Source organism: Halichondria panicea, chromosome 13 (assembly GCF_963675165.1).
Source record: "Halichondria panicea chromosome 13, odHalPani1.1, whole genome shotgun sequence".
NCBI lineage: Eukaryota > Metazoa > Porifera > Demospongiae > Suberitida > Halichondriidae > Halichondria > Halichondria panicea.
In genome coordinates, this window is record NC_087389.1 from 5268888 (window position 1) to 5279987 (window position 11100).

An 11100-nucleotide genomic window follows, 5' to 3' on the forward strand; every position below is an offset into this window, starting at 1 on the left:
TCTATACTTTCATATTGCTTGTTCATATCACCAGTTCAGAGAAGGGAGAAATATTGTTTCACAAAGTAGCACTGAAGCCACTTATTGATAGAGTACATGAAACACACCACATGCAGGTAGACTAGGGTTATCTTATCCAGGATTCGACGAAAAACCTACAAAGGGGAAAAAGGCGGTCAGAATCACATGCTTTCAGCAAATCTAGAGAAACAAGCAATGGCAGAAAGTGCAGTGAAAGAAAAGCTGAAATGTTCCACTTGCTTGGACAATTTCAAGAATCCCAAAGTGTTGCCGTGTTGTCACAGCTTCTGTCTCCATTGTCTGGAGGGATCTCATGAGAAAACCAAAGACAAGAAAAGCCTAACCTGCCCTGAATGCAAGGCTAGTCATCAGGCAAATTAACTAAACCGTAGCATTTTTAAGAACTATCCGTATACGTATAATTATAATTATGCATTCATATATATAGTAAAGATTAAACACTTCACATAGAGCAGGTAGAAAACACACGTTATGTTTTACGTACATGCATACATGTACAATACCTGTTCAATATGTACAAGCTAATTAACTGGTTTGCATGTACTGACACAAAAAATAAACACTAAGTTGGCTTTATATTGCATGCAGGTTCCTACCAATGGTCCCCGTGGTTTCCCAGACAACTACACACTTGCTAATCAGAAACACGCCCCAACAACCACACCAGTTTGTGAGCAATGCGGCGACAAGAACAAACCAGTGGAGTACAGTGACACCTGCTCAGAGTACCAATGTGAAGAGTGTTTGAGAACCCCCAAAAAACATAAGGGTGATCAAAATCACGAGACAGTCATTAAAGCCCAGTTAAAGAAGAGCTATTTGTGTAGTATTCACCCCGAAGAACCACTAAGGCTTTACTGCAAGAGTTGTAAGAGCTTGGCCTGCCTCCTGTGCTTTGTGGGGCTACACAACGGCCATGACATTGAGATCATTGATGACAAAACAAAACAAGAAGTGGAACAAAGTATCAATAATCTGGTAAAAGTAACAGATTCGAAATTGAAGGAATTTGAAGAGAACTTGAAATATGTTTCTGCCCTTGAAAAGGAAAAAGCAGAAGCTTCCATTACACTCAAAACTCAAGTCGATAAGAAAGTACATTTTCTCACCCAACAACTTGAAGCAAGGCGTAAAGAACTATACACAAGGAGATTGACGATGCTTGTACGAAGGACCTCAATAAATTGTGTGTACAGAAAGAATACCACGAGACAGCCATTACGAGCATGGAGGGTGCTCTGAGCTTTGCCAGAAGAGGAGCTCTAGCCTGCAAGGAAGACACGGAACTATTGGCTCTCTGCAAATTGAAATAGCTGAATCAGCTAAAATGGGATAGTCAAGAAACTGAGGAAATTGAAATTACAACCATCGAATTCAAACATCCTCAGGAGAGGGAAACAGATACGGCAGTTGGGGAGATACAAACAGAAGTACATACGCCAGATATACAAATTACCGCAGAAGAGCTGCATAATCATGTTCAATTTTCTGATGGTTGTAGTATTACGTTTCAAGTAACGGCAGTAGTGAATTTTAAATGGAAATCGAAAACCCCTAAACTAACTGCTTCAGCAACTTATAGATCCCAGCAGTACGAATTGTACGAAACTATAACTGAAGAAAATGCTACAGCAAACTGTTGGACAGTCAAGTTTACTCCTAAAGAACCAAGTATTTACACGATTACATTTCAAGTCAATGGGGACTATGGAGGCACATACCTATACCAAAGTGCTGAATACCAAATCGAAATATATTAACACTATACAAAATATTCCCAATTATACGAAGCATTACGAGCAGCACTAACTTAGTGTTGTAGAACTGTATACAATGTCTGGTCATTATTATAATTATTAGCTATGTATCAGATTGCAAATAATTATTATACTGCTTTTCTACATAATTATTATTGTACACATACACTGTTCATGTAACTCATTTTCGTTTTCTTCTTCTTAGCACATGTATGCATGCCATCAGTTACAGCGATCTAATTATGCCTCAGTTGCGCATGCACAGCAAGGTATATACGGTAACATAGCCTGTGTGTGTGTGTGTGTGTGTGTGTGTGTGTGTGTAGAATGTTACAGCTGCTCTTTTTTGGATTGCAATTAGTGGATTTACAAAATAATGCTTCGTTCTCGAGTTATGCCTATTTTGCTTACTTTGTTGCAGGCGGGAGGGGGTGAAATGATGGGTACTTGTAATGGCCGATTTGTATGTCACCAGCTGTCAGAGTATAGTCTGCACTTCTAATAGCTTAATTGCTGCTATATACATGTACATGCACTAATTAAATGCCTATAGGGGATTGAAAAACAGATCCCATGCATAATATTGGCAGGGGCAAATCTAGAGGGTAGCAGAGAGTGCTCTAGCACCCCCCCTGACCTTTGAGAATTTAATCAGTTATCTGCATGTGTGTGTCTCACTCATGCATTGACTGATTGAAGACTGAAGTCACTCCTAGACTTGGTACTAGCTGAGTACGAGTATAGCTGTAGACCTAAACATTTCATTTTAAAAATACGAAAAGGGTTGGACAGATGTTCACATGCACTATTCAACTTAATTCTTATGGGTTAGCCTTGCACTAAAGCGCTAGTTTTAGCTACAAGAGTCAGAGTCCAACTGATACAACTAAAGATTCTGAAGAGACTTGCAACAGCCTTCACTGTAAGTAAAATTAGCCACAACTGGAGAACAAAGCTTTAGTTGCATATCCACGAATCAAAATCCAAGAGAACGTGGCTAGAAGCCTACAGAAGCTGTTAGTTTACGTTGCATTGCAACCGTTGACCAGACACAGTCAGCTTTACCATATCCCGTGTGCGGCTACGCCTCGAAGCATAACAATGGCTATATATAGCTAGTTACTCACAATACAGCACTGCACATGCAGTGTTAACACATGTCACTCATATACAAATACAGTTGTGCAACACTATATATACATATAGGATACGTACCTCAGTAATAATACTAATATTATGGTTAAGCAACTCTATGGTATGACTGGAAGATGAGCCCCACCTATCTTCCAGGAATTCCCTTGCATATAATAAACAACAAGCCTCAATTTGACTGAGTTTGAGTTGCATGGTAAGCCCAGTAGTTAGACAAGCTAGAAAGTGAATGTGTCTATTGCTTAGCCAGTAGACATGCAGACACAATGAATGTGATATCATTCACTGAACTAAGTCATAATTTTCTATCTTTTAGGTTGTTGCTGCTTTATCGTTAGAACGCCATCTTGTATTGCTAATATTCATAAAGAATGGATAAATTCATTGCTAGCATTCGCCGAAAGTACAAAGAGAGATCCTTAAATCGTGAAGAGCAATGGCCACCAGTTTCTGGAGAGAGGCTCATTAACTTGCAGTTAGTGGAGACTGACAAGAAAGAAGGATTTAGAGCAGGCTTGCCACAACATGGTGCACCTGATGATAATGTCAAGCGTACTCCAATTCTCCATGGTGACCTGTTCAAAATCGAAAAAAACAAAAAACCAGTCAAGAAGCTCATTGTTGAAGGCAATGCTGGGATTGGTAAAACCACACTGTGTACCATGCTTGCTGAAGGGTGGGCAAAGGGCAAGATCCTAACACAATTTGACTGTGTTCTGTTGCTTCCACTGAGAGAACATGGAGTATCCTCTGCCACAAGTCTCGCTGAACTGTTCAAACTTCTCCACTCCAGTGAGAGGATCCGCACATCTGTTATAGAAGAGTTGGAGGAGAGAGAGGGAGAAGGTGTCCTCATCATAGCTGATGGCTGGGATGAGCTTAGTGCAGAAAATTGTTTGAAAATGTCCTTTCTTTACAAGCTTTTCTTTGGTGATTTTCTTCCATTTGCTTCTATTCTTCTAACGTCCCGACCTTCTGCTTCAGCTCCTCTTCACAACCTTCCTTCTGTGAATCGCTTGGTTGAGGTAGTTGGTTTTAATGAGGAGAATATCAAGCAGTACATAGAATCAGAGTTTGAGCAATTCCCGGAGAAAGTATCTTCTCTTATCGAGCAACTTGAGAACAACCCAGTCATTCAGAGTGTGTGTTCTGTGCCCCTCAATTGTGCCATTGTTTGTAACTTGTGGCACATTTTAGATCAAGAGCTTCCTTGTACGCTAACTGAGCTGTACACTCAAATTGTTCTTAGCATTATCCTTCGCAATGTCAAAAAGAAGTTCCCTGATTGTCCAATTAGCCTCAATGGGTTTGATGAGATTCCGAATGACCTGCAAGACGTATTTTGGTTGATTTGTAAGTTTGCTTACGAGTGCTTATTATTAGATCAGCTGGTTTTCTCAGAAGCTAAATTGTCCTCTCGCTTACCTGAAGTTGGTGACAAGTTGCTGTGCTTTGGTCTGTTGCAGTCTGCACGATCACTTCTACCTGTCGGTCATGGCCTGTCTTTTCACTTTGCTCACCTGACCATCCAGGAGTTCTTGGCTGCCCTCCATCTTGCTACTCTATCCAATAAAGAGAAACTGAAGGTTGTTAAGGCTCATTCTAAGAGTGGACGTTTTTACATGGTGTGGAGATTTATGTTTGGTCTTGCTAGTAAGCACCATGGTAGCCGTAGCGATAAGGTGATCAGTTTGGATGATGGTTTGATGGATAAATGTCTTGTGGCTGAAGAGTTTTATCATGGTGTTTTGGCTTTATGTCATGCTGCTTTCGAAGCTTCAGACCCTAGCATCTCAACAGAAGTTTGTAGAAGGTATGGAAAATATCTATTAGACGGTCATTTCTACACTCCCTTTGACCGTGTAGCTAGCTTCTATGTTCTTCGTACTGCTGAAATATGTGATGATTTGGTTATCAGAATGGGTGTTTGTGTAATGAATGATAAACTATTGAAGGAAATAACTGACATACTTTCTAATGCAAATGGTAAACTGCAAGTCCAACAGTTACACCTCCAGCAGACTAAGTTGTCTGACAAAGGTGTTGCTGATCTATTCAAGAGAGCCTCAGCTGCCTTTACAACTTTAGAACATCTCCTTCTGCATCACAACAACTTCACTGACATCATGTCATCATTCACGCAAACATCTTGTATGAGCCTCAGAAAACTGGACTTATCTCAAAATCCTCTTGGAGTTTCTGGTATACAGTCATTAGAGACAGCTGTACGGGCAGGAGTTCTTGTTAACATTAGGTCGCTGTTCTTGTCCAACACCCTCACTGATGATGCTGACGTCAATGGAGCTCTACTGACCACCCTCTTACAGTCCATTGCCTCTCACTGTGCTGAACTGAGACGCTTAGACCTTTCTCATAATAATCTTGGTTTACCTGGATTATGTTCAGTTGTGGAGAACATTCCGCTACGATTGGATGACATTGAATTATCAGCTACCCATCTCACCACTTCATTTCACTCAGAGTCTCAATACACAGTCACCTGTGAGATGCTGAACATCAACGCAAACAGTTTAACGATGATGGATCTGATTGGCTCTAATTTCAGTGGAGCTGCTGGAACTCTTTTACTGGCGAAGTTTCTTCAAGCATTTCAATCACTGAAACGTCTTTACTGCCTTGACTGTTCTCTCACCTCTGCCGACATCATAATGCTTATCCACCATCTCAAGTCTGCTAATGTGGTATGTAAGACTTTAAATAGGTTGTATCTCAACAACAACTCCATTGATGATGAGGGAGTGATGGCTTTCACTGAGTGTCTACCAGAGCTGTTTCCTAGACTGAACAAGTTTGAGTTAAAATTCCAGGATGGCGTTATTCTCCGTGGTAATCCTGTGAGCAAGGAGTTGACACTCATGTGCAACGAATACTTGAAGGTATCAATCTACATATATTTGTATATAATTATGGCATTCAGTTTATTAGTATATCACCCTGTTTTATAGTCCTTATTGCCAACACATGCAGGTCTTGAAGAAAGCAACCCCAGTAACAAGTTTACCTCCACAAAATGAAGAGGTATAAGTATATATTTAAAAGAAATTTACAGTCAATATTATTTTCTTAGATGAATCGTGTTTTCCATTATTTTGGGGATATGTTACTGTCGAAGAACATTTACGTGGCTGAAGCGGTGAGTGTGTCATCATTATTAATTATACAATAATTATATTGATCTCATCAGTATAGATCTCTTCAGATGATGATAATAATGACAGCATTGATTCATGGTATTGCACTAACGAACCAGTAGAACACCATCCAATAGATGAGGTTGTGGATACAGTGGACACTCCTAGTGATGTCACTGATCCAGACACTCTCATCAATGAACAGAGCTTCTCTCAAGCATCACCAGTAGAGCACCACCCCACAGCTAGTGACGAGGCTACTTGTACTACAACCCTGCAGTCTACACACAGAACAGACCAGCACACAACAGGTGCATGAGTATCCTATCTATGCATAATTATATAGTTGTAGTGTAGATGCAGCTGAATATACCATATCAGATACAGCTTCTGTATAGTCACTAAAGAAGGAGATACCTCACAAGATGTCCTCACTTCATATCCACACACTAATAGTTCACTCGGGAGCTTTTTATCATTGAATTGTTCTGCATGTATGCTTGGAAATTTCATATCAGATTCTATGTAATCACAATAATTCATCATTTAACCACCCCTTCCTTTTTCCAGGAGCTAGTGAACCGAGGACTGTGACCATTGAGGAATTGAAGGAGCGTACAAAAGTAACTGACTCTCAACTTGACACTGAAATTGAAGAGACAGACATGTTGGACATGGCAGCTTACTTTGACAATGTGGAGACCTACCCTGCTATGTTGGGGCTGAGCCCTGCTGAACAGAAAGATGTTAAATATGCTTTGTTTCTCAATGACATGCAAACAGCAATGTTTCATACTCTAAAGGTGTGGAGACAGCATAATCCAAGTGCAGCCACGTACCGAGCACTAGTGGACATTGTACTGGATATGAGAATGAAAGAATTGGCCACTTACATTTGTCAGTCAGCAGCTAGGTAAGTGAATCATGCTGTCATCGTTTTTCAGTATAATATTTCACACACGCAGAAAACCTGAACCTGTGATGTGCAATAGAACCTAACTCTCTTATGTGCATGCATGTCATATACCTGTACTGTCTTAGTCAATTTACTTCTTATAGTTTGATTTCTGCTATTAATGTTATGTGACCGTTCAAATAGTAGTCCTGATGCAGTCCTGATGTTAAACAATTTGATAACTACATTAAAATTGCCCCATGCAGTGTTGCAAGAATCAGAGGAGTATCGACAGGCGCGATGCAGCTATAACCATTAGTCTTTGATTGAACGCTGATTATCTGCCCATGCCGTGTGTTATTATACTGAGTGTAAAGGGTAATATGTAGGCGATTGAATATGCTACAACATAATTATGTCCAAACATTTTTCCATGACAACATAAGGTGGTGGGTCTGTGGTGATTAATAAAACAGTAAACAATTGTTACAGTTTGTTGGCAATTGGTTATAATTATATAGGGGAGAGAAAAGGTCAATGGTTTCCGGCAAAGGTTTAGAACTTTGTCACAACATCTATATATATATATGAAAGGTCGATGTTACACACATTTTTTTTACGATCACCCCTATTTTCACCTAAAATGATTTTTCATTCACTGATATCAGCACAATTTCTTTCAATCTTGCATTACATTAAGTACAACAACTCACCCCAATAGGTATTTTACTCTCTAGACTGGATGCACTGTACATGTACATGCGCGCATGCACTAAAGGCCTATGGGTATATACAGCTTTGCAGCTCTTTTCTGACTATGTTAGCTAAAAGTGTGTGCAAAGAAAAGATTCTGCATATCCACGAATCAAATCCAAGAGAACGTGGCTATATATAGTTTTCGTTGCATTGCAACCGTTGAGCAGTTACAGCTGGAATACACACATTCACACACACACACACATGCAGTCAGCTTTACCGTATCCCTAGTTTGGCTACGCCTCTATAGTGCAGTAAAGCACATGCAGTGTTAACATATACTATAGCTCATACAAATACAGTTGTGCAACACTATAGGATACGTACCTCAGTAATAATATTATAGCACGAGTAACCAAGCAGCAGTTGAAGGCAAATTCTTGTAAAGATAGCAAGGGGATCGATGCATTGGCATGCACCCAGCCATGATCAAGTGGTGAATATATTTTAGGCATCTGTTCAGCCAAATTCTAGAGAATTTGAGACAATTAGGCTGTATACATGCGTCTTCCAAGTCAACGCACATGCACTGCAAGATTATGCAAATGGCTAATTGCACGAGGCATATTTTTTAACCTTTTTGTTTCGAGCTTATTACATAGCTTTACTAGTTAAGCTCGAAACAAAAGGTTCAACATATAGGGCTCTATAGGGGATAGCAACAAAGTTGCAGACTCCCTGTTTATATTGCTATACATACTATAAGTCTCCCCTGTCTAACACTAGCCTCGAGACCAGCCGTTCGTTATCTGAAAGAACGCCTGGTCAAGTTCTAATGTGCAACTTGTCTAGCTGAGTCAGCGTTTTATAGCATCATAATGATATTCATGGGTAATACACCTTGGGCGGACCTTGTGCGGGCAATTACCGGTCCAAGAAATTCCTGGACCGCTGGACGAGTGCTACATTGGAACTTGACCAGGCGTTCTTTCAGATAACGAACGGCTGGTCTCGAGGCTAGTCTAACACTACTATATATATCTCACGTACGTCTTTTTCTCTGAATTGCTATTTTAGCTTAGGCACCGTCACTCCTCACAGCACTGATGGTGCATGGAGAGACCTTTCATCCCCGCTCATTCACTCACACCCTCATTCTCATAGCCTCCTCTAGTGGATAGAGATGTTAACCCTCGCCTCACTAGCTGCAAGACGAGCCAGTAAAGCAGCACCAGACATCCCCTCCTCTATAAAGTAACCCTGCATGGATATAATAATTATATTATGAAGGAGAATGTACAGCCTTAATTAGGCAACCAGTTAACTAGTGGTTGTGCTGTGCTAATGCCTATCGCCATGTTTTGCTTTCGCTTAGAATTAAGATGTCATTAGTTTGCTTTGTCCATACATTAAACAATGTTTAATACGGCAACGAATAGTATACAAATTGAACTGAATCTATATGTTGGGAATGATGACATAATATTATTGGAATACATGGGTATAGTAGATAAAGCAATAAAATATAGCCTGTAAGAAATTAAAACTTGTAAAGACTGTGTTATGTCTTATGATATTAATTTTGTGTAGATGGTGCAGTGGCTTACCAGGATTCGGCAGAGACTTCACTCAGCCACGAGTTAGTACGTATGCGCAATAAAAAAGGGGTGGATCTGCATAAGTGCTTACATGGGGAATTCCCATGAACCTACAAGCTACGCCCCTCTTTTTTGAATACAAGAAGCCTTGTTGAGCTTAGCCTCCTTCACCGGCCTTCATAGGAAAGAAGTGGGAAGTGCGGCCTGGGATCGAGGCTATGTTGAGCTCAGTACTGAAGATCTACTACTGAATTGGTAATCTTAGAAGTGCACGCGTGTCCATTGGCATTGCTCAGTAGAGAGACAGGGACTCTCTCTGATACCTTGTCAATATTATTAAAACGTTAAGTCTGACATGTATACCATAATTATAATGAGAATTGTAAGAAGATAGGAAGAGTGTGCAACATTTGCTGCTGGCTCACATTCGTTGACTGTAATTTCAAATGCAAAGTTCTAGCTAACGTACTTTGGACTTTGTGGCTGCTACAGTAGTCTCGACTCGCGGACCAGACCCTGAAAGGGTCTGGTCAATTTCACCAGATTTGTGTTGACCGCACCACAAATATTCGTGGCGCTCTAAGTGGCTGATAAGTGTTTGTAAATTGTGACCAGCACAGCTGCACAGCTAGCCTCGAGACCAGGCCGATTAAAATACGGCCTGGTCTCTATTACATGGGTGATAGTGCACATGCGCAAACTGAGTCACCCAGAATCTGGGTGACTCGTTATACTTTAGTAAACCTTTGTAAAATTAAACCGTAAACTAGTTTGATTACTAGTTTCTTTCCGTATTAATTTTAACAAATACTTGTCTCCTGTGAAGCTGTGACTTATGCTCTCTATTGCGTTGTCGAGAAGACTTGCTGGCTAGCTGTGGCCCTCTATGGTGTTGTCGAGAAGGCTTGCACACTAGTCTGAAGCCAGAAGAAGCTCTCATTTGTACAGAAACCAAGTTCAAAACATCACGACCATCCACCATAATAGAGCTAGAGGTAGATGAGAGCCTCTTCTGGTTTCAGACTAGTGTGCAAGCCTTCTCGACAACACCGTAGAGGGCCACAGCTAGCTAGCTAGGCTATAAAGCTTCATATACATAGTAGATGGTACGTGAGCGTGTATGGACCACGCATATGATTAATTACACATGCAATATAGGTACCAGGCCGTATTTTAATCAGCCTGGATTCGAGGCTATATACTGCACATCTAGCTAAAATAGATTTGTTTCACACATCCTCCTCTAACCACTAACCACTTATCAATGCAAATAGCCACTTTGACCATGTGTAATTTTCCAGCCGATACATCATTTCACAGATTATATACAAACTGTTGTATAACCTGTGAAATGAAACCTTAAATCACTATAATTATGCACATGCATACAGTACTTGCACATGTAGACATATGCATAATTATGTCTGTTCCACTGTAACTGCTCAACCGGGTTGCAATGCGACGAAAACCAGCTTCAATAGGCTTCTATATAATTATATTGCTACATTCTGATTCATGCAATATGGATTTGCAATTTTTTTCACGAGTTGTGGCTACTTTACTTTATACAGTGAAGGCTGTTGCAGTATTTTCAGAATCTTTCATATAGCATCATCTGTTGGCTCAAACTTTCGATTCAACTCATGAGTTAGCCTTGCATGCACCAAAAGGCTAGCTGTTTGTTGGCTACAAGAGAGCTGCAAAGCTGTACACTATACTGCCAGCATGCAGCCTGCATGCATGTGTAAACTCTGACATCTGCAGAACCACCCATTTTTAACTTGATGACACAAAATGCTATAATTATA

General features: G+C 40.4%; 2 protein-coding genes across 3 annotated transcripts; both read left to right on the forward strand.

Annotated features, from left to right (window-relative positions):
* The first annotated feature begins 216 nt into the window (after positions 1-216).
* Positions 217-1355, forward strand: LOC135346454 (E3 ubiquitin-protein ligase TRIM45-like). Its single transcript, XM_064544074.1, has 3 exons — positions 217-393; positions 631-1137; positions 1239-1355. Exons 1-3 carry the CDS (start codon positions 217-219, stop codon positions 1353-1355), a joined length of 801 nt encoding a protein of 266 aa, XP_064400144.1.
* A 1967-nt stretch (positions 1356-3322) lies between these two features.
* Positions 3323-7411, forward strand: LOC135346890 (NACHT, LRR and PYD domains-containing protein 3-like). Of its 2 annotated transcripts, none has more exons than XM_064544670.1 (6): positions 3323-5848; positions 5940-5990; positions 6040-6105; positions 6162-6414; positions 6674-7016; positions 7265-7411. In XM_064544670.1, the coding sequence occupies exons 1-6, from the start codon at positions 3323-3325 to the stop codon at positions 7308-7310; spliced, it is 3285 nt and encodes a 1094-aa protein (XP_064400740.1). In that variant the 3' UTR covers positions 7311-7411. The 2 variants fall into 2 exon arrangements, with proteins under 2 accessions (XP_064400740.1, XP_064400741.1); XM_064544671.1 differs by lacking the exon at positions 7265-7411 and adding an exon at positions 7069-7212.
* Positions 7412-11100: the final 3689 nt, after the last annotated feature.

Excerpts from the sequence above, each read along its gene's own strand:
- LOC135346454 (XM_064544074.1), top strand. The coding sequence starts at position 217 with ATGGCAGAAAGTGCAGTGAAAGAAAAGCTGAAATGTTCCACTTGCTTG. Across the intron at positions 394-630 it reads AATGCAAGGCTAGTCATCAG|GTTCCTACCAATGGTCCCCG; the intron begins GCAAATTAACTA and ends TATTGCATGCAG. Across the intron at positions 1,138-1,238 it reads AAACTCAAGTCGATAAGAAA|AAAGAATACCACGAGACAGC; the intron begins GTACATTTTCTC and ends TTGTGTGTACAG.
- LOC135346890 (XM_064544670.1), top strand. The coding sequence starts at position 3,323 with ATGGATAAATTCATTGCTAGCATTCGCCGAAAGTACAAAGAGAGATCC. Across the intron at positions 6,415-6,673 it reads AACAGACCAGCACACAACAG|GAGCTAGTGAACCGAGGACT; the intron begins GTGCATGAGTAT and ends TCCTTTTTCCAG. Across the intron at positions 7,017-7,264 it reads ATTTGTCAGTCAGCAGCTAG|TGTTGCAAGAATCAGAGGAG; the intron begins GTAAGTGAATCA and ends TGCCCCATGCAG.